Raw genomic sequence first — 19,700 nt, 5'->3', positions numbered from 1 at the left:
GGTGCGCTGGGTCGTGATACGCATATTTTGCCTTTTGTTTTATTGCAATGAAAAAAATAATTAGATTCTAATGATAATGATAGTACTACTACGATTGCTACTACTACTACTACTACTACTACTACTACTACTACTACTACTACTACTACTACTACTTTTTTTTTTTTTTTACACAAAAAAACGGGCCTCCATCTATTAGAGTTGCGTTGTGAGCGGTATATTGTCTCATATCCTTTCACAAAGCAATTCATTATTACCCGCCAATGACTGGCCGAGAACCATCTTTATTTAATATTACAAACCTTACTAAACATATTATTTTTAAGCAAACAGAGCTTGTGGTTGATACGACTATCAACCACCGTCGCCTCAAAGTCCAGGTCGGCAATGCGAGTGGTTTTGGGTGCAGGTGACCTGGTTCCTCTCAGGCAGACCAAGGCTGACCTCAGGAGGGAGAAGGACAGCCTGCATCTCATCCAGGCGACCACACTGCTTCTTGGCTGTTGTTTCTTATCCGCCAGTGTTTCGGCGAGTCTTGCGTAGAAGCTCTGCGCCCTTGGTCCCATCCCTCCTGCCGTCGTGAATACTACCTGGGTGAAGGAGCCCTGGTCCACATTCTGTATTCTTTCTTCATATGCTCTGTTCTTCTCTTGTTCGTTTCTTCCGTGGGCTGCATCAAGGGTCAGGTCTCTGTGGCAATGGGCCATGGGATCAAAGATCCTTATGTCAAAATATGCCCTTTGTCCACGAGTCCAAAACCCTCTGGCGCTAACATCCACTCGTGCTTCGTTCGAAACATTAGCGGTGCGTCTGGCGAGGTGTTCGCCTTGCAGAGGGAGCAGCATGGGTTCCACAGTCACGTCGTGGCAGACTTCTTTCAGCATTTGAGCTGTTACGTCTCTTACTTCATCATGTCTCATGCAGACGAAACCTCCTCTCTTGCATGTCATGGCATGATTTTGGTTGAAGGGTGAGCCACAGTTACACAGGTTTGGGAGCCCATCCACTGGCCAGCCATACCTAAGGGCAAGGGCATCAGTGAATTCTTTTTTGTTTAAGTTGAAGCCTTTTGCCCTGATAGGTAGTGTGGTTAGCCAGTTTGAAGCGCCCACTTCCTGTACAATATCTGTCCTCCTCCTTGTGCCTTCTGGGAGTTCTCTCATTAGGTCACTCAGAGTGTCTCTCTGTTTTCCTTCTCTGTTTATGGAGATTTCATTTCTTAGTGACCTAATATCTTGAGGGTTGTCTTCTCCCCTTTCATTTTGATTGATAATATATCCGGTCAAGGAGGCTGTGATTCGGACTGAGTTCCCGAATTCAGACTCAGCCAGATTTTGCGGGTTGGTGACGCCGAGCCCACCCATTCTTGGCGGCAACTCCAGCAACCTTCTCTCCTGGTCGCTGGGACATCTCCCATTTGCTATCGCCGGTATGAAGGTGTTTCTGATAGCATCTTCCAGAGGTTTTAGTAACGGAGCAACATCAGGAACTGTCCTGATGAGGTAGTTCCATTTATGCTTGACACCGTACGTAAATGCTGCGTAGGCTGCCTGCGGTTCTGTTTTGGCGATCTCGCTCAGCCTCTGCAGTTCGGACTCCCAGCGCTTTACAGCTGCTGCTACTACTACTACTACTACTACTAATAATAATAATAATAATAATAATAATAATAATAATCACAATGATCAAGGAAGTATACCGTCATCATCGTCATAATGATAGTGACAACAGTAATAAAAACAACAACAATAACAACAACAAAACTTTATTAATAACAAAAAACTCAACAAGCGTGTCATCGTAATAACAACAAAAAAAAAAAAAACAATAAAACAAAAAAATATCAGTGAGGTGAGCAAGATGTCATTGGCGTCACCTTGAATCCCCAGCAGTTTCCATTTCTTCTGCTTCCTGGCGTCCTGCTGGTCAGTTTTGGCGGACATTCTTTGCGTGCGTTTTCGTCATCCATTTCGTGGAGGGAACAGAAAATAAAAAGAAAGAGACGATGGGGACGTACAACAGATAAAAAAATCTTCCTCTGGCGTGGTGGTTTAAGTCAATACCGATAGGAAATAGATGAAAGAAACCGAGACAGATGAAGAAATAAGTAGAAGGAAGATACAGACAGGAAGAGGGACAGACGAACAGTGATAAAAACAAAAGAAAAGGCGACAAAAGAATGAAAAATAAACAAGAGGATAGAATGATAAAAGGCGCCAGCGAGAGACAGGCAGGCAGACAAGAGTCAGAGACAAGAAAAGAAGAAAAATAAGCTTCCTAGTTCAGTAATTATAAAATGCACGGAGAGGAGGAGAGGCGTCAGTGTCCATGTCTCGCCCCTAAGTTAGTTGGTGAGGGTCCTGTTCTTGCAGATGAAGAGCTCCTTGATGTAGTCCTGGTAAGGCTTGCAGTCCTTCTCCCGCTGTAGGCGCTGCTTGAAAGTGATCTCGACCGGCCGAACATCATCGTCATCATCTTCAACGTCCCGACACCTGAAGAGGGAAAATAGAAAAAAATAAGGACTTGCCATTCGAGAGAGAAAAAAATAGATAGGGGTAGATAAGATAAAATGAGATAAGATAAAATAAAATAACTTTATTGTCACATTGATGTTTTGGCATTGAGCTCATCCATAGAGATGGATAGATGGATGGATGGACAGATAGGTAGATAGATAAAGAGATAGATAGATAGATAGATAGAAAGATAGGTAGGTAGGTACTTAGATAAATAGTCAGATAGCTTGAGAGAGAGGTAAAAGAGAGGAGGAAAGTAGTAAATAAAAAATAAGAATAAATTATATATATATATATATATATATATATATATATATATATATATATATATATATATATATATATATATATACACACACACACACACATCAAGATAGAGGAAGATAGCAAAAGAAGAAAAGTAAGAGAGAGAGAGAGAGAGATTACATAGAAAATCAGACCACACATACCCATGGTCCAGACTAGGTGGTCTGTCCTTAAACCTAAGTGATTTTACATTAATCAGATGGCTCCAAAACGTTGCTTTTCTACTCTAGTTTATATTAAGTTCAAGGAAGTGACGGTCGAGCTTGTTTTTAAAGGAGTCAGTCGTGTTACACTGGACCACTGATGGTGGGTGCTTATTCCATTCTCGCACTACAACGTTGGTGAAGAAAAATTTGCAGTCTGAATTTACTTGTCTACATTTGAGTTTTATGCCATTGTTCCTCGTTCGCAAAGTGTCATCGATCATAAACAATTTTATTCTGTCTACATTCGTGAAACCATTAAGTATTCTAAAACATTCGATCAGTTTTCCTCGGAGGCGACGTTTCTGAAGAGAGAATATGTTAAGGGTGGAAAGCCTTTCTTCGTAGGATTTGTTGCGCAAGGAAGGGATCATTTTTGTTGCCCGACGCTGAACACCTTCTAGTTTAGCAATGTCCTTTGCATGGTGGGGAGACCAAAACTGTACCGCATATTCCAAGTGGGGTCTGACTAAACTATTGTAGAGCGGAAGTATTACATCTTTATTCTTGAATAAAAAGTTTCTTTTAATGAAGCCCAACTTTCTGTTCGCTTTATTTGCTGCATCGATGCATTGATGTGAGAATTTGAGGTTTGACGCGATTTTGACCCCCAGGTCCTTAACGCATTAAACGCTTGTGAGTTTAACGCCGCATATTTCGTAATCGAACTTCTTATTTTTTGTTCCAACTTGAAGGACCTGGCACTTGTCCACGTTAAAGGGCATCTCCCATTTATCCGACCAAGCCGAAATTTTGTGCAAATCCTCTTGAAGGCTTTGCCTGTCTTCGTCAGTGAGAACCGAGTTACCAATCTTTGTGTCGTCTGCAAATTTACTAATGCGATTATTGAGTCCAACATCCACATCGTTGATGTAAATAATGAAGAGCACTGGGCCCAGAACCGAGCCCTGAGGGACGTCACTATTGACCGGCGCCCACTCTGAGTTAAATCCGTCAATCACAACTCTTTGTTGTCTGTTGCTCAACCAATTCGCGATCCATTGGTTTACTTGACCGTCAATGCCTATTTGCTTTAATTTATAAAGTAATTTATGATGTGGGACTTTATCAAACGCTTTCTGGAAATCAAGATAGACTACGTCCAATGATTTGGTTACGTCATAAACTGAGAAGAGATCGTTATAAAAGGTCAGTAGGTTTGACAGGCAGGATCTTTTGTTACGGAAGCCATGTTGTGAATCCCCAATTAATGAGTGGCTTTCGAGGTAACTCAATTTTGTCTCTAATTATGCTCTCAAGTAGCTTACCTACAATTGAAGTTAGACTAATGGGTCGGTAGTTACCTGGTATTTTTTTGTCTCCTTTCTTAAAAATCGGTGTCACGTTAGCCTTTTTCCAATCCGAAGGGACGATGCCTTGTCGCAAGGACATATTGAATACGGTAGTGAGGGAGGAGAGTATTTCGTTCTTTGTTTCTTTAAGCAGTATAAGATATACTTTGTCGGGTCCGGGACTTTTATTTGTTTTAAGTGAATGGAGAGCTTTAAGGACTTCATCGGTTGTTATTTCAAAATTAGGCAATGCATGCTCGAGATTTACAATAGTACTGGTGTTGGTGGTAGCGAGAGGAAGACTATTAGTATTAAACACCGAGGAAAAGTAATTGTTTAAGAGGTTTGCAATGTGTTGGCTGTCAGTCACTAATGCACCGTCGCTGTTTGTTAAAGGTCCAATACCACTTTTGATCTCCTTTCTGTTGTTTATGTAAATGAAGAAAGATTTCGGATTATGTTTACAGTTGGCTGCAATATTTTCTTCATATCTACGCTTTGCCTGACATACTAGTCTTTTTACTCGTCGCCTGGCATCATTATAAAGTCTAATATTTTCGGGCGTGCTTTGTTCTTTCTTTAACCTGTAAAACAATTTTCTCTCATTGACTGATTGTTTAATTTCGCTATTAAACCACGGTGGGCTTTTATTAGTGTTAATTCGCTTCTCGCACAAGGGGACGAATGTGTTCTGCTGAGTGAGTAAGTGATTTTAAAGCTTAGCCAGGCTTCCTCTACGTTGCCGTCATCTGATAATTGTATTTCTGTTCGTTTTTGTCGGATTTCTACGAAGTTAGCTCTTTTGAAATTGGGCACCCTTACTTTATTTTCAGTCACTGATGATTGAGCTCTAATGTTGACGTGCACTAATTTATGATCGCAAGAACCGAGGTGTTCTCCTACCGTGACATTACTGACTAGGTTATCTTAGGTCGTTGTAACAAGGTCGAGTATATTATTTTTGTCGAGTTGGCTCAGAAACCATTTGGCTTAGATAATTTTCTTCTAGAAATTCGATCATTCTATGTGACTCGCCTTCTGTACCTGACAGTGTCGCCCACTCGATATGGGGGAGGTTAAAGTCTCCTACTATCAGTGAGTCGTTGTTATTAATTGTTATTAAGTGGCTGCCTTAAGACGCTGTACATTTCAAGGTCGTCATCGAGTGATTGCCCGGGAGGTCTGTAGGTGACAGATATATTTAAATTGACTTTTGCAATGTTTACTCGTACGCACAAATGCTCAACGTTACTGTTTCTTGGTCGTTTTGTCAGTGGGTTGCAAATAGCTTTTGACAAAAAGGGCGACGCCACCGCCTCTACGGTTTACACGATCTTTGTTGAAGAGTCTGTAGCCATCTATATTGTATTCAGAACTTAAGTCAGTATTTGTGGTGTCGATAAATGTTTCGGTTATAGCAATTATGTCAAAATTTTCTGTTAGAGCAAGACATCTCAGTTCATCAAATCTATTTCTTAGGCTAAGCGCATTGAAACTAACGATTTTTAAGTTATCTAGAGGCTTGGTAATAGAGGTGGTGGTTCTTGCGGGATCACGGTTACGGGTTTGTTGCGATGCACGGCGTCTATTTACACGGTCGGGGTGGAGGGACGTGGCTGAGACTCGTTTTATGATCGGATGTCACGTGCTGCGTCGTTGAGGAGCCTTCCGAATCTGGCTGCTCCGATGGGAGACAGGTGCAATCCGTCCCTGTGGAAGAGCTCACTTTGTCCATAGAAATAGAGAGAGAGAGACATAAATCCAACAAGACTTAACAGAAGCTAGAGATATCTACCCACGACCTTAGCTCTAATCCAGGGAGAGAAAAAAGACCAACATCGACTCGCATTCTTCTTAATTGGATCGTTCTTGGTCTTGATCTTGTCCGGAATGTGTTTTTTTGCGGGTTTATTTTTGTTTGTATTTCTATCGGCAGCCTCCTCCTCTTTTTATCATAATGGGATCAACGTGTTATGAGCATTTCTACCTTACGATTTTCCTTGTTTTTAGTACTTGGTCTTGTCGCTGTTGCCATAAAAAAAAATAAAAAAAATAACAACGTAGCATCAGCGAGAGGTCCCTAATTATCAGCCCATCCTTCAAGAGATGACACACGGACCTTCATTAAAATTCCATACCCATTTACTGATCACTTCTCCTCCTTTGCCACTTAAAAAAAGACAAATATAGTTGCATTAGGGAGAAAATACTTATTCGAGAGATTACTTAGAATTAAGGACCCTTATTATATTCATTACTCATTTGTTCTCGTTAACCCTTGATCAGTTTGTTTCCTTTGCCACATTATATAACAGACAAATAGCGTAACATCAACAGAGACTACATCTAAGTTAACCCTTCGGAAGATGACTCAAGATTCTTCATTTGTACTCATTACCCATATACTTTCTTTTGCCCTTGATCAGTCTGACTCCTTTGTCACGTAAAGAAGACAAACGTAGTAGAATTAGGGAGGGATCCGCCCAATGTATCCCTTCCAAAGATGACTCAGTATCTTTAACTTATATTCGTTTCCCATTTATTTCTAGCTCAAAATCTACCTCTTTTTCCACGTGTAAGACAAAGAGTAAAGCAGAAGGTCAGAAATTTGAAAAAAACTGTACAAGAATTCTTTGTAGTATCCGGTGCCACGTCGAAAACCCAACCATTATGGAGTGTGTTAGATTGCATAGTTTGGTTCGGCAGCTCATATAAAGACACTGTGATGGACTGTGGACACTGCTACGATGCGAGACGGAGTGAGGTGAATATACTCTCATATGTACAGTTAACAAAAAGAATGAGCACTGGAGAAAAGTAATCTAAATTGGATCGTCAAATTCCAGGTTTTTTCTCCACCGACAGAACAAAACAAACAAAAAAGGAAAATTGAAGGCAAATGCGATGTCCAAGCTTCTTTTTAAATCTTCACTTTGTCTTTGTTTTCCTCTCTATCGGCGTAGCTTACATGAGACAACAGAAACAACAGAAATATAAAAACAAAAACAGAAAAAAACAGAAGAAAGGAAAATTATGGGCAAAGGAGCTGTGCAAGTATCGTTTTAACCCTTCCTACTATTTTTTTCTTCTTTATTTTGGTGTCTTGGCGTAACTTACAGGAGGGACGCTCCAGGCCCGCCGCTGTAGCAGTCCATCCTCGTGCGCTGCGTCTCGTCGCTGTCGTCTGCAAGGAACAAAAAAGATTGATTACAAAAAAAAAAGCCAAGAAAAGTGAGACGTACAGTGTTGGAACGAAAAAACTGTCAGGAAAAACTAAAGCTTGAAGGAATGAAAAAAAAAATGTTGCAAAACGAAGGGAAAGAAAACAAGTGAAAAACAGTTGCTACCATAAAAAGTGGAAAATAACTTGTTAGAAAAAAAAAAGTTTAAATGAATAAACCGTTCCTGTGACAGAAAGTGAAAGAGATCAAAAGAAAAAAAGTTCCCCCGAGAAAAAGTGAGAGAAAGGAAAAACGAAGGAAAAATAGTAATGACGAAGCACATTGCAAGAAAGAAAAGAAAAAATAAGAAAAGTAAGAAGAGAGTAGCCAGGAAAAGAAAAGAGTTTGAAATAAGTAGACAAGAAAAAGAAAGGCCAAGGTAGTATTCGAAAATAACCAGAAAAAAATTAGAAAATATAGAAAGCCAAAGAAGAAAGTGTAAAAGATATACGGCGTTCCTACAAGATGATGATTCAAGAAAAAAAAAATAAAGATAGCAATAACGAAAAAGGAGCCAGAAAAAATAGAAAATTAAGTAAAGCAATGAAAATAACTTGGAAAATAAAGTAAAATTAGATGATAACAAAATAAGAAAATAAAGAGTAAAGACAATAGCTACTCTTTTTTTTTTTTTTACAGCAAAGGAGACAGTTCAAGGGCGTAAAAAAGGAAAACAATATTAAAAAAAAAAATCCCGCTACTTACTGCTCCTGAATAAAAATAAGTAATAATGTTTGACCGTTTCCAGAAGTGTCAGAAAATAACGCAAAATAAAATAAAAGAAAACAGAAAATTCGTAAAGATATGCGAAGGAAGAGAAAGAGAGAATAAAGATCGGTAATTCCAAGAAGTTACACAAGCAAGAGGAAGAAACATTATACAGAGAAGCAAGAGAAAGAAGAAAGAGGGAACACAGAGACACAGCGAGGGAGGTAAAAAAAAAGAAGAAGAAAAAGTCGTCACTGTCCTTGTGTCACGGAAACAACAACAACAACAAAAAAGAAAGACATAGGAAAGAGAGGAAAAAAACTAAGCAAAAAATAAATAAAAAGAGAAGGTTAACACACACACACACACACACACACACACACACACACACACACACACACACACACACACACACACACACACACACACACACACACACACACACACACACACACACACACACATTCACACATACTTACCCCCCCCACAACACACACTCCCTACCTCCCTCCCTCCCTCCACACACACGCACACATGCACACACCCACAGAAGCAAAATAAATAGAGAAAGCAAACGACTGTCTTTCACGTGCCGTCTCGAGCCACAATGACGGGTTTAGGTCCTCCATAAAACACGAGACATTGCTTATTATTGGGCGAACTTGATAATAATACTCCTACAAGAACCTGCAAGTCACGAGGTGGGAAACAGGCGGATGAGAGCAGCTGAGACCGGAACGAACCGACAGAGTGTGTGGGGCAATAATTACAGTACAATACATAGCCGGATTTCTCTCTGTGTAAGTGTTTTGCCTTTGAGCTGCCTCCTTTGCTGGGAAAAGAAAACAAAAAGAAAAATAAGTAGGAAAGTGTTGTGGAGTCACGTGGTGTGATAAGCGTTTCGTGAGCTGCCTCCTTTGCTGTAAAAAGAAGAAAAAAATAGGGGTGTTGGGGAGCTACATGGAATGATAGGCAAGTTTCGTGTCCTCAGTCCTGGGGTCATATGATGGAGGCGTCTACAGAAGAAGGGGCGAAAGAACAAAGCTATTTCTTCTTGTTTGCACTGGGGAAGAGCAGGCTACACATCCCAGAAAAAAACAAAACAAGACAATACTTTCAAGGAAGGGAAAGCAAGGGAAAAGCGACCCTCGGTACACTAAATATAAGGTCGCTTTTCCCCTGCAACCTGTCTCTTATTCTTCCTGGGGTGTGTAGTCTGCCTTTCCTAAAGCAAAAAAAAAAAAAAAAAATGGCTAAGTACCTAAATCTCCGAACGCCTGAATTGTACACTTGGCCAGCTAAAGGTAAGCTGATGGGAATTTTTTTTTTTTTTTTTTACAACTAAGGAGACAGCTCAAGGGCACAAGAAGATGAAACAATAATAAAAAAAAGCCCGCTACTCGCTGCTCCTAAAAGTTTAAGTTAGATTTGAAATAGTGAAAAAAGAGCAAAATCAGGTAATGGAAAGGGTTAAAAAATAATAGTGCATAAGGTGAGAGCAGAGAGGACACAATGGAGAAAGAATGGCAAGGTTTGTGCAATGGGAGCGCGTGTTCAGGCGTTTGGCATTTAGACAACTGCAGCAGGAAAGAACGAAACATAATGGACGAAGCAGCAAGAATTTTACCGTTAAACAGGGAAATGACAGGGATGGCGAGCAGGACAAATATAAAAGTAAAGAAGTCAGTTATTTAAGTGTTTTTGTTGGCTTATAACGAAACAGGGCATAAAGTAACTTACCGTCTCACAGGAAAAATGAGGGATGACGAGCAGGACAAATAAAAACGTAAAAAGGCCAAATATTAAAATGTTGGAAATGACTTACCCAAATTAAGGTGCACGGCGGAGATAACGAGCAGGACAAATAAAAGAGTAAACTGGCCGAAAACTAAAACGTTCGAGATGACTTTTAATACATAGAGAATTAATTAAACAACTTACCATCAGAGACGTGCACGGCAGGGATTGCCAGCACCACAGCAATCACAGCGATGAGGGCAAAGCTGACGACCACGACCGACGAGGAACCCATTGCGCCAGACCCTTGAAAACCCTGAACAACAAGACTCAAGAATAGGTAGATCGCTGAGGCTGTTCTGAACCCTCTTCCGTGCGACTCAGATGCAGAATAGGGAGACGTTATGGGTTCCCACGCTTTTATACCCTACACGAGAGGGCGTTGCTACTTTCTCAACCCATACCTTGGCCTTTAATAGGTTCCTTTACCTCTGCATGCCCCTCCTCCTCCTCCTCCTCCTCCAAGCCTCCCTATGCGGGTTCATCTCCCCCCCCCCACCCATCTTGTTCCCGTCCTGCCCACTCCCATCCTTCTTACTCCCCGGCCTCACGACCTCGCCCTTCTGTAGTTCATCTTCCCCTCCACCTCCATCCCATCCCATCCCATCCCTCCCTCTCTCTAGCTCCTCTGTGTCCCTCTGTTTTTGTTCATAATGGTCTCTCCTTGAACCCCTCCCGTTCCGTTTCTTCCTTCTCTCCCTCTAGTTTTTCTATACGCCTTTCTGTGCTGGTTCATCTTGGTCTTCTATTTAAACAATTGCCCCGTCCACTTCTATCTACATGCACCCCCTTCCTCGCTCCTCTACTTTTTTTCCTTTTTTTACGTTTCGCTTATGGCGCCGGTAGGCTTTCTTGGTGGGGCCTGGTGGTCGGCCCCAGCCTCATATGGCACAGGCAAGTGCTTTTCGTGACGCCGTCTTGCTTCGCTCATGCTGCCTCCCGTAGCTCATCTTTGATCCTCTTTTTAAGTGAGAATCTAGGGTCCAGGTTGATGGATGGTTTTCAGGACAGCATGTGGATAGTCTTAGGCCACTCGGCGATGACTGAACAATTGCCATCTTGTTTGTCGCGGCGGGGGTGAGACGTGAACCCGCGTCCTCCTGGACGCCGCGCCCGCACGCTCCCACCGCCTCCCCATATGGAGCTTCTTCTCAGTCTCTCTTTAAACCTGTACCTGTTCAATTCCATCGACTCTCCACTTTCTTCCTCGCCCCTCTATGCAGGTTTAACTTAGACCCCCTAAGGCCTCCTCCGGTCCAGTATCTCCTGACCCGATTTCCCCCTGGCCCGCGCTCCCTCCTGTGCCGGGCCGACCTCACCTTTCTCCACCTGCGCGCCCGTGGTTATATAAGACTTGACCCGTTAGGAGCATGTGAGAGGCTGTGGGTATATGTGGGTGTGGTTGTAAGGGTTAAGTTAACGGCATTCGTCTACATAGTGGTTAGTTGATATATTGCTATTGCTTTTACAATTACTACTACTACTACTACTACTACTACTACTATTACTACTACTACTACTACTACTACTACTACTACTACTACTTCTTCTACTGCTTTTACTACTACTACTACTACTACTACTACTACTACTACTACTACTACTACTACTACTACTACTACTACTACTACTACTTTTGCTACTACTACTACTACTACTACTACTAGTACTACTACTACTACTACTACTACAACAACAATCTCAGCATTTATCTGTCTCTTTCTCTGTGTCTCACTTTCCAGTCTCCTTACCTAGTCTTTCCTCCTCTCTCCCCAGTCCTTCCTCTTCGGTTCCAAATCCCAGTTTCCTTTTTTTTTTTTTTCTCTCTCTCTCTACCTGTCTATCTGTCTATCCCTGTCTTGTCTCTCCTGCACGTAAAAACCGAAAACATCACTAAGACCTGCATTACTAAGAAGCACTGTAATAATGATATAGCTGGAAGTACAATGCAATATAATGACTAGGCAATTACGATGAAAAAAAATAACACCCACTTAACCATTCCTATATATGCACTCACCAGCACATCATCATCATCATCATCATCATCATCATCATCATCTGCAGCATACATTCGCCAATCCCTAAAAAAAAAAAAAGCAGAAGGTCAGACAGAGAGCAAAATAACAAATGACAAAGGGCCGGATATGGCGTAGTGATGAAATTTACGAGTTAAAAACAATGTGAAGTCGACGTTTTAGAGATGCGTAGATAAGAGTGAATGCACGTTATTGTCTTCTGCCCCCCCCCCCTCCCCCCCCCCCCCGTCCTCCTCCATCACCACCCGTACAGAGGTCGTTGGCATGGTACCTTATGTGTGCAGGTAACCTCTTAACCTCTTTATCCACATTGAACTATTTTAGGATTTGGGATTTGAAGGGAGTGTGTTAACGTGATAGTGTGTTTGTGTGTGTGGAGGGGGGGGAAGGGGGAAGGGAGGGAGTCTTCTTGCTTCAAATGTTGTTATTGACTTGGTAATGTTCTCAGGTGTTCTCTTTTTATCTACCGTGAACTTGAAAGGAAATAGGTTGTGGTTTATTTGTTTGTATACTTGTTTGTGTCTGTGATGTTTTTATTTACTTACTTTTATTTTTTTTCTGTTTCTCATATTTCTAGTACCACCACCACCACCACCAACAACAACAACAACAACAACAACAACAACATCAACAACAACCTAATCAATAACACACTAACATTTGTACTGACGTCCATGATAACAACAACAAGAACAAATATCAACACCAACACCACCGTTGACTGCGACAAAACCTCACAGCGTTTTTTTCTTACAGCAAAGGAGACGAAACAAAAGTTAAAACAAGCCCACAGATCACTGCTCCCAAAACAAAAGAGCTGGACGAGTTAATAAAAAAAAAACATGGTCATATTAGGTTGGAGAGGTGGCTAGGTACTCTCGTCTTCAAAGCGTCCAAGTCGTAGGAGGGAGGGAAAACGGACAAGTGAAACCAGTAAAAGGATGAAAAAGTGAAAATTCTGGTTAAGCCTTGCATTAAGAAGTAGGACAGCATAAGGATGCGCTACAGTAGAAAGTCGCGGGGTTGGGGAGAGAGGGGTGATGTGTCCAGTTAACAGATGACCATATCACTGAAATCTACCCCCTCATTTTGTTACCGCCAGAAGGCGGAACGAATAATAGGAGAAGGTGAGGAGTACTTTATTCCTCTTGCTCTTCGTTTCTCTTTTACTTCCCCTTTTTCTCCTCTTCTCCTCCTCTCATTTCTCTTTTTTTCTCCCTCTTCCTCTTCCTCCTTTCATTTCTTTTCCTCTTCTTCTTATTCCTCTTTTCCTTCCTCCTCATCCTCTCATTCCTTCATTCTTCTTCTTAATTCCTGTTATACTCCTTTTTCTTCCCCATTTTTTTCTGGTCATTCTAAACTAACTTTCAATCTCCGAGATCAGCAGCTCCGTGTTGTGGTAATCTAAATTAGCAATAACCCTGAAATTTAAATGCAGATGTTTGTTGTACAGAGGTATACACAATTAATATGTAAGACACTTATATTTTCAATATACAGTAACTGAAAGTTCACAAGATGGAAAATATAGTGCATACCAGCTTTTCCAATGATGCACAGTGGTCGCGTGCCTTTCCTCCCAGTGTTGACAGACAACTATCCCTCGCCGCACGCGGCAAACATCGTATGTGTGAACGCGCCCATAGCAACACATGGCCACCGAAACCGTTGTGCGGCATTTCTGCCGCTGCGGTCTTGCTGGCAGTCCGGCAGGGTGCGGCTGCCGGAGCGGCAGTCCTGCCGCTCCGGCTTCGTGTGAACGCATCCATAGGAGTCAATGTAAAGCTAAACCGTCCGGCGCGTGCCGCAGCGGCAGAAACCGCTCGTGTGAAAGGGGCCTAAATAAGATAAATAGGAGAAGCGTATATATGACAAACAGGAAGGGACGCCTATCCTCCGTTGATATTCCGTGTATTATCGCAAAGGCTATTTATCGTCGGGAATGTTATGACATGACGGTCAGAGATTTTTTCTCCTTATTTTCTTGTTTTCTGCTTTATTGATATCAGTAGAAACAATAACAATACAAACACACCAACACCTGCAACGAAAACATCACAGCATACAAACATCTAACTGAAAACATACATCTTATTTTTTACTTTGTGTGTGTATGTGTGTGTGTGTGTGTGTGTGTGTGTGTGTGTGTGTGTGTGTGTTTGATTGGCTGATACATCATATTTTTACTTCTTATTGTTCTCTGCTTTATTGAAATCCAAGGAACAAACACATGACTTGTATAGCAACAACTACAACGAAGGCACCACAAACATACACACATCGCACTTTAAACCACTCATTCGCCCGTCTATATTTCAGTGTTCCTCAAAGTTCTCAACCTCTACACAACGAAGCAACGTCTACAACAAAGACCTACAAACATACAAACATCTCAATTCAACCCACTCATTTGTCCATGTCTATATTTCAGTTCTTTTCAAGAGCTCGACCTTCACCACGCACAAACATCTCACTTCAACCCACTCATTTGTTCATCTATATTTCAGGATTCTTCAAGAGCTCTCGACCTTCACCACACACACACACCCGCGCAGTCTTCGTGCCTATCAGCAGAGTCCGTGGAAGGGGAGCAGAGGAAAAGAAGGAAGACGCTCGCAGGCCGTGGACGGGTCAAGGTTAGCTCAGTTTCTCTCGTCTGGGCGTCACTCACTGTTTGATGTGTCCAATTAGAATAGTGTCATTGGAGTCTTAGTCTGTTATTATTTAGTTGTTCTTTAATTCGGAGTGACATGAGATTTGGAGTGAGCCTTGCAAACATTTTTTTCTATCAAGTTTTTATTTTAATTGCCTCTGACCTTAAAATTATATGAAGTAGTGAGAAAGCTTCATTACAGTTTCTATTTACCTATTACTGCGTTTCTAGATAGTTAAGTAAGCAATCTAAACTTAGAGAAATGAAGAGCAAATACTTATAAGAAAACATGGTAGAGGGGAAAGGTATGGTCATTTTTTTTTTTTTTGTCCTTTTCTGTTTGCATTTTCTCTCGCCTTTTCTCTGCCTCTCTTTCGTTCTTCTCAGTTTTTCGTTTTCATTTTCTCTCACTTATTTTCTACTTCTATTTTGCTGTAATTAGTTCTTCGTTTGTTTATCATTTCACTTTCTCTCTATCTCTACTCTTCTACGTATTTTTTTTTTGTATTTTCTTTGACTTTCTCTCTGCTTCTGTTATCTATTTAGTTTCTCTGTATTTTCTTTGACTTTCTCTCTACTTCTGTTATCTATTTAGTTTCTCGTTTGTATTTTCTTTGACTTTCTCTCTGCTTCTCTTTTGTTCCGCGTAGTTTTCCGTTTCCATTTTCTCTCACTTGTTCACTAGTCCTATTTTTCTACGTATTTTCAGAGTGATTCATCTATCCGTGCTAAGTTTGGATGTATTTTTGGCCACAGCGACTTTCCATTAACTCAAAACCTGCATTTATGAAGGAATTTAGGCTAATAACACTCTGAGAACATGTGTTGATGAGAAATGAACGAGATTATCTGAGTGGATGGGGCCGGAAAGGTTAAGGCCATGGAGTAGTAGTAGTAGTAGTAGTAGTAGGAGGAGGAGGAGGAGGAGGAATAGTAACAGTAAGAAAGGTTATATGTGCAGGACAGTGGTGGTATTAGTATTAGTATTATCAGTAGTAGTAGTAGTAGTATCAGTAGTAGTAATCGAAATAGTAGTTGTAACGATAGTAGTAGAACAAAGCATACTAACTTTACCAACACTCAACACTTATATGCAATACTCTACGAACGTGCACCTAACCCAAATGCAACATATCCGTGACATCTCAAAAACCTGTGAGATTATAAGCAACACAAAGACCCATTCCCCATAGAAACACAGAGGGGATGGGAGGTGGGTGGGGAGACAGAGAGCGAGACGCATATGTGTACGTTACCTCACTCCCTTCCCCTTCTTTCCCTCCGGTCCCTCCCAGCCTCGAGGCCTCGTTAACACTGTGGGGAGGTTGTATACATTGTCAGGTGGGAAGGATATTAATAGTCGAGGGGCCGCTGACCGCTCTATACGCCGCCAGAAGGGATATTTGGGGCCCTGCGTAGGTTTGGTTTGGTTTGGTTTGGTGAGGTTTTGATGAGTTTTGGTTTGGTGAGGTTTTGATGAGTTTTGGTTTGGTGAGGTTTTGATGAGTTTTGGTTTGGTGAGGTTTTGATGAGTTTTGGTTTGGTTTGGTTAATTTGGTTTGGTGGGTCTTGGTCTTGCCTTGGTTTGGTTTGGTTTTGTTTGGTGAGGTTTTGATGAGTATTGGTTTGGTGAGGTTTTGATGAGTATTGGTTTGGTGAGGTTTTGATGAGTATTGGTTTGGTGAGGTTTTGATGAGTATTGGTTTGGTGAGGTTTTGATTAGTTTTGGTTTGGTGAGGTTTTGATGAGTATTGGTTTGGTGAGGTTTTGATGAGTTTTGGTTTGGTGAGGTTTTGATGAGTATTGGTTTGGTGAGGTTTTGATGAGTTTTGGTTTGGTGAGGTTTTGATGAGTTTTGGTTTGGTGAGGTTTTGATGAGATTTGGTTTGGTTTGGTTAATTTGGTTTGGTGGGTCTTGGTCTTGCCTTGGTTTGGTTTGGTTTGGTTTGGTGAGGTTTTGATGAGTACTGGTTTAGTGAGGTTTTGATGAGTTTTGGTTTGGTGAGGTTTTGATGAGTATTGGTTTGGTGAGGTTTTGATGAGTATTGGTTTGGTGAGGTTTTGATGAGTATTGGTTTGGTGAGGTTTTGATGAGTTTTGGTTTGGTGAGGTTTTGATGAGTATTGGTTTGGTGAGGTTTTGATGAGTATTGGTTTGGTGAGGTTTTGATGAGTATTGGTTTGGTGAGGTTTTGATGAGTTTTGGTTTGGTGAGGTTTTGATGAGTATTGGTTTGGTGAGGTTTTGATGAGTATTGGTTTGGTGAGGTTTTGATGAGTATTGGTTTGGTGAGGTTTTGATGAGTATTGGTTTGGTGAGGTTTTGATGAGTATTGGTTTGGTGAGGTTTTGATTAGTTTTGGTTTCGTGAGTTTTAGTAAGTTTGTTTGGTGTGTTCGATTCACGGAGGCGATTCTAATGGATAAATAAATATGATGATGGATATAAAGGAAGTTGATGCTTGTAGTTTGATAGTATGTATTTCAGTTGACAGGTTTGAACGACATAATTAGAGATCACATCAGACAGACGGGGCTTTCTTTATCCACCAACTAACTGTTCTTGCCGCTTGTCTCTGTCTCCTACTCTTTCCTCCTCTTCATGTCCTTTACCCTGTAGTTATTATACCTTACTTCCCTTAATACTAACCTTATACCCTTCCTTTATCTCCTATCCTTAGTTCCTTCCTCTTTCCCTTGCTGTACCTTCCCTACTCATCCATTCCCTTTTCTTGCCTTACCTTTGCTTAACCCCTTGACTGCGGATTTCCTACAAGAAGACATCACCAAGCTACAGGAATGGAACAAAAAGTGGCTGCTACAATTCAATGAAGAAAAATGTAAAGTCCTGCACCCTGGGAGGAGATATCAAGCACACCAATACCACATGGGAAACACTCCAGTATCCACCACAGAGGGAGAGAAAGACATGGGACTATATATATTACCAGGCTACCACTGAAGGCCAAATCCATGACAATCGCAGCGGACGGGTTAAGAAGTGCACTTTATTCACGACCACTTCTTGCTTTACTCATCCTACCCTGCCTACCTTCTCCCCGCAGACCAAACACGATATCATCTCTTCTAGTTCCCTATATCTTTCTGCTTTAGCCTTGATTAGAAGTACATCCCTCTGTCTATTCTTCACCCCTGCAAAACAAACATTACAGCTTCCCCACTCATCCACTTCCTATCCTTGCTTTACTCTTCCCTCGCTGCCTCCATCGCCCCAACCGCAAACACACATCATCCCAATTCATTCACTTCCTTTTCGTTCCTTACCCTTCCTACCCTGCCTACCTTCGCTTCTGCAAACCAAACACAGCAGCAATACTAATTCCCTTCCTCTTGCTCTCCCCTTCCCATCCTGTTATCTTCGCCCCTATAATACAAACGCTGCATCAGACATACTAATTCCCTTCCTCTTCTTGTTTTACCTCTACCTCCTTCCCTATTCTTTGCCCCTGCAGACCCCAACTAATTCACTTCCTCTTCTCCACCCTTCCCACTCTCCCTCCTTATCTTCCCCTATACAGTACGCTTAATTCATCACCCCTCGCGGAACAGGAATAGTCTTCGCTGTCTTGCCCGGCACATGACAGACACGCCTCCCCGTCTCTTCCTAGTTAAGACGCGTCCCTTCCTACTTCAAGACGTGCCGGGACCTATTGGCGACCGACCCTTTCTGATTGAACCGACCGTCAGGAGTCACGTGGATGTGTGTGTGTGTGTATGTGTGTGTGTGTGTGTGTGTGTGTGTGTGTGTGTGTGTGTGTGTAGCTCATGGAGGTAGGATTAGCTACCTCCATGGTGTAGCTATAGGGACAGGTTCTTCGTGTCCTTGAGGTGTAAAGCCCTCCTGTGTTATCTGCTCCTTGATGTCCCTCACTCTTATTCCCTGGGTCCCCCTCCCTTCCCTTACCTCCATCTCCCTTCCCTTATCCCTCCTCCTCCCCTCCTTCGACCACCTTCCCTTTCCTTACTCTGTCCCTCTGCCTCCTGCTCTTCATTTCTCTTCATATCCACTACCCTCTAGTTATTATACCCTTACCACCCTTAATAACTATCCTTGTACCCTTCATTTATCTCCTATCCTTAGTTTTTTGCCTCCTTATCTTAAGGGGCTATTATACTGGGCAAATTTTCCGTGTATCTTCAGTCATAAAATCGTCGATTTTTGCCAACGTGGACATACTACCGTCGCCTTCCTATCACACTTGCCTCGCACTCTCTCAGCGTTCCGTGGTCTTGACCGACACATTTTCACAACAACAAGTATGACTGACGTCCCTGTTTCCACCCCCGTTTTCACTCAAAGTCCCGTTGCATTAGCTCTAGTGACTCAATTTATACAAGCAGCGGAAAAAAAAAGAATGTGGTGGCAGCAATGGCTTGCAAGAAGAGAGGAGGGCAGTGAAGTGATGCAGCTGTTGCAAGAATTACGCCTTAAAGACGAGGAAGACATGTCCCGTATTTCTCAATTAAAGTGACCACGGAGGCCTTGGTCTAGGCAACAACACTCATAGCTGAACGAATGTATAGGGGAAGTAGGGTGTAGCTTTTTCTTCTTCTTCTTGTTTCTTGCTATTGCTGATGATGATGATTGTGCATACCGTCGTCCTTCGGTGAAATCTACCGTAGCTACGGAAGATCGTGGACACGTCAGTAAATCACGGAAATGAGAACCAATCCATCGGAAATCGTGGTTTGACTATCCACGGAAAATTTCCCCAGTGTAACAGCCCCTTTACTCTTGTTCCTTTGCCTCCTACTCTTCCCTCCTTTAAGTATCCTTTATCCTTTAATCCTCTTCCTCGTTTTTTCTATCTCTTATCCTTCTTATTTCTTTCCTTCCTTACCTTACTTTTGTTCCACTGCCTCCTCCTTTCCCCTTCTCTCTATATCCTTCACCCTTCTCTCCTCACACGCTCATTCTCCTTTATACCCTGTTCTTACTTCTTTGTC

At 41.9% G+C, this 19,700-nt stretch overlaps 1 protein-coding gene and 1 long non-coding RNA gene across 3 annotated transcripts; one reads left to right on the top strand and one right to left on the bottom strand.

Moving 5' to 3' along the window:
- Positions 1-1,749: 1,749 nt before the first annotated feature.
- LOC127002051 (uncharacterized) lies at positions 1,750-10,383 on the bottom strand. The gene is made up of 3 exons (XM_050867417.1): positions 10,188-10,383; positions 7,435-7,501; positions 1,750-2,492 (listed from the first exon to the last, which is right to left on the bottom strand). Exons 1-3 carry the CDS (start codon positions 10,276-10,278, stop codon positions 2,345-2,347), a joined length of 306 nt encoding a protein of 101 aa, XP_050723374.1. The 5' UTR covers positions 10,279-10,383; the 3' UTR covers positions 1,750-2,344.
- Positions 10,384-15,257: 4,874 nt separating this feature from the next.
- On the top strand, positions 15,258-18,009 carry LOC127002052 (uncharacterized). 2 transcript variants are annotated; one of them, XR_007755684.1, is made up of 3 exons: positions 15,258-16,257; positions 16,500-16,603; positions 16,820-18,009. It is a non-coding gene; the product is annotated as an uncharacterized LOC127002052 (long non-coding RNA). The 2 variants fall into 2 exon arrangements; XR_007755683.1 differs by having other exon boundaries at positions 16,716-18,009.
- Positions 18,010-19,700: the final 1,691 nt, after the last annotated feature.

Source organism: Eriocheir sinensis, chromosome 22 (genome assembly GCF_024679095.1).
Source record: "Eriocheir sinensis breed Jianghai 21 chromosome 22, ASM2467909v1, whole genome shotgun sequence".
Classification (NCBI taxonomy): Eukaryota; Metazoa; Arthropoda; class Malacostraca; order Decapoda; family Varunidae; genus Eriocheir; species Eriocheir sinensis.
Note: the sequence above shows the minus strand (reverse complement) of the source record. Positions and strands in the feature narration are given on the sequence as shown.

Coding starts and splice junctions, on each gene's coding strand:
- LOC127002051 (XM_050867417.1), bottom strand. CDS start 10,278: ATGGGTTCCTCGTCGGTCGTGGTCGTCAGCTTTGCCCTCATCGCTGTG. Junction 7,502..10,187: donor TGCCGTGCACGTCTCTGATG/GTAAGTTGTTTA, acceptor TGTTCCTTGCAG/ACGACAGCGACGAGACGCAG. Junction 2,493..7,434: donor GGGCCTGGAGCGTCCCTCCT/GTAAGTTACGCC, acceptor TTCCCTCTTCAG/GTGTCGGGACGTTGAAGATG.